This window comes from Lottia gigantea, assembly GCF_000327385.1.
Source record: "Lottia gigantea unplaced genomic scaffold LOTGIsca_101, whole genome shotgun sequence".
Lineage (NCBI taxonomy): Eukaryota > Metazoa > Mollusca > Gastropoda > Lottiidae > Lottia > Lottia gigantea.
This window is the reverse complement of record NW_008706772.1, coordinates 863,155-864,668: the sequence shown is the minus strand read 5'-3', so window position 1 is coordinate 864,668 and position 1,514 is coordinate 863,155. Positions and strand designations below refer to the sequence as shown.

Below are 1,514 nucleotides of genomic sequence, written 5' to 3'. Positions count from 1 at the left end.
GTGGCACAGAGTGGGACTTTGCAAATGTAGCAAAATGCAAAAGACCCTGAAAAAATCAACCTTCCACGATAATTAGATCAAGCGCAAGAACAGTCTAAAGTTGAGAAATTTTCATTTTTTAGAAGATTTTAATACCGGAAGTGGACGTCAGACCTCACAAATGAAAGTATCAGCAGATAGCCAAGGTCAATTACCTTTGATCTTGTAAAGGAGAAGGCCTAAAATGGTCAAGATCAAGAGATATACGCCATTAAAATTTCAAATTGCTAACGACTATAAAACCAGAAGTTGACTTAGGACAGCAAATATAAAAGTATAAATAGATAGCCAATGCCAATGACGTTTGATCCTACAAAGGTCAAGGTCAACAAAGGTCAAGGTCAAAAATTGAAAATTTTGCATTTCCAAAACCTGTTCCTTTTTTTGAACTATGAAGCAGAAACAACCAAAATTCTAAGACAAAGTGGCTCAAAATATGAGGTAATTGTGTAAAAAGTTCCATTTTTGAACAAATGTATACTTTGCAAGTTATGCCCCTGGCCAAAAATGTCAATAATGAGTAATTTAACCCTGAAGTGCCATGCCCAACTCAATTTTTTTTGAATAAGTTAATCAATATTCAAAATGTTACGTTATGTTCCAAATGTCAAGTTCCTACATAATAGAGGTCAAAAGATATAGGTCAACAAAAGTTAACAAAGGTCAAAATCGAAAAATGAAAATATCCAAATGTTAAAACCCGTTCCTTTTTTGAACTATAAAGCTGAAACAACTGAGCTGTTAATACATACTGGCCAAAAGGATGAGGTAATTGTGTGCAAAGTCTCTTTTTGAACAAACGCATCCTATGCGAGTTATGCCCCAGCCCCAAAATGTAAACAATTAGTAATTCAACGCGGTGTGCCACGCCCACATAAGTTTTTTTTGTCATAGGTGAATTCATATTCAAAGTGTCTAGTTGTATTCCAAATATCAAGGTTCTACATCAAATAGATCATAACATATACATACACTAAGCTCAAAAAGTCGCAAATATTGTAAAAATAAAAAAACTCAAATTTGAAAAAATCATGAATTTCAATTTTGCTTTAAAAAAACGATTGTTATATATCTATGTAAAGTACACGAGAAGCACATTAGGAAACCGAAAAAATTTACTCTCTAGGTTAATTAGGTCACGTGTTAGAGCAGTCCAAAGTTGCTTTTTACGAATAGCTATAAAACCGGAAGTACATGTCTGGGGTCAAAGGTCAAAGTATCAAATGATAGCCAAGGTCAATGACCTTTGACCCTATAAAGGTCAAAGTCATCAAAGGTCAAGGTCACGAGATACAAGCCTTCAAAAATTGAAAAAATTCGACCGGAAGTTGCAAAAAAGCAAAAGTCAAATTCAAAAATCCATTTCCAACATTTTTGTCGCCATCGACTAAAGTATACACCAACATAAAAATTTGACCAATCCCATTCTCCCCCGAAGCCCCATTTGAGTTTTAGAAAAAGTATCAAATCAAGAT

The 1,514-nt window shown here is 34.1% G+C and overlaps 1 protein-coding gene across 1 annotated transcript in view; it reads left to right on the top strand.

Annotated features, from left to right (window-relative positions):
- Positions 1-729: 729 nt before the first annotated feature.
- LOTGIDRAFT_170630 (hypothetical protein) overlaps positions 730-1,514 on the top strand; it is a gene marked incomplete at both ends in the record, with an annotated part of 10,448 nt that continues 9,663 nt past the window's right edge. The window contains one exon of the mRNA XM_009046454.1: positions 730-807. Coding sequence (XP_009044702.1) covers positions 730-807 — 78 coding nt within the window. The remainder of the gene's footprint in view (positions 808-1,514) is intronic.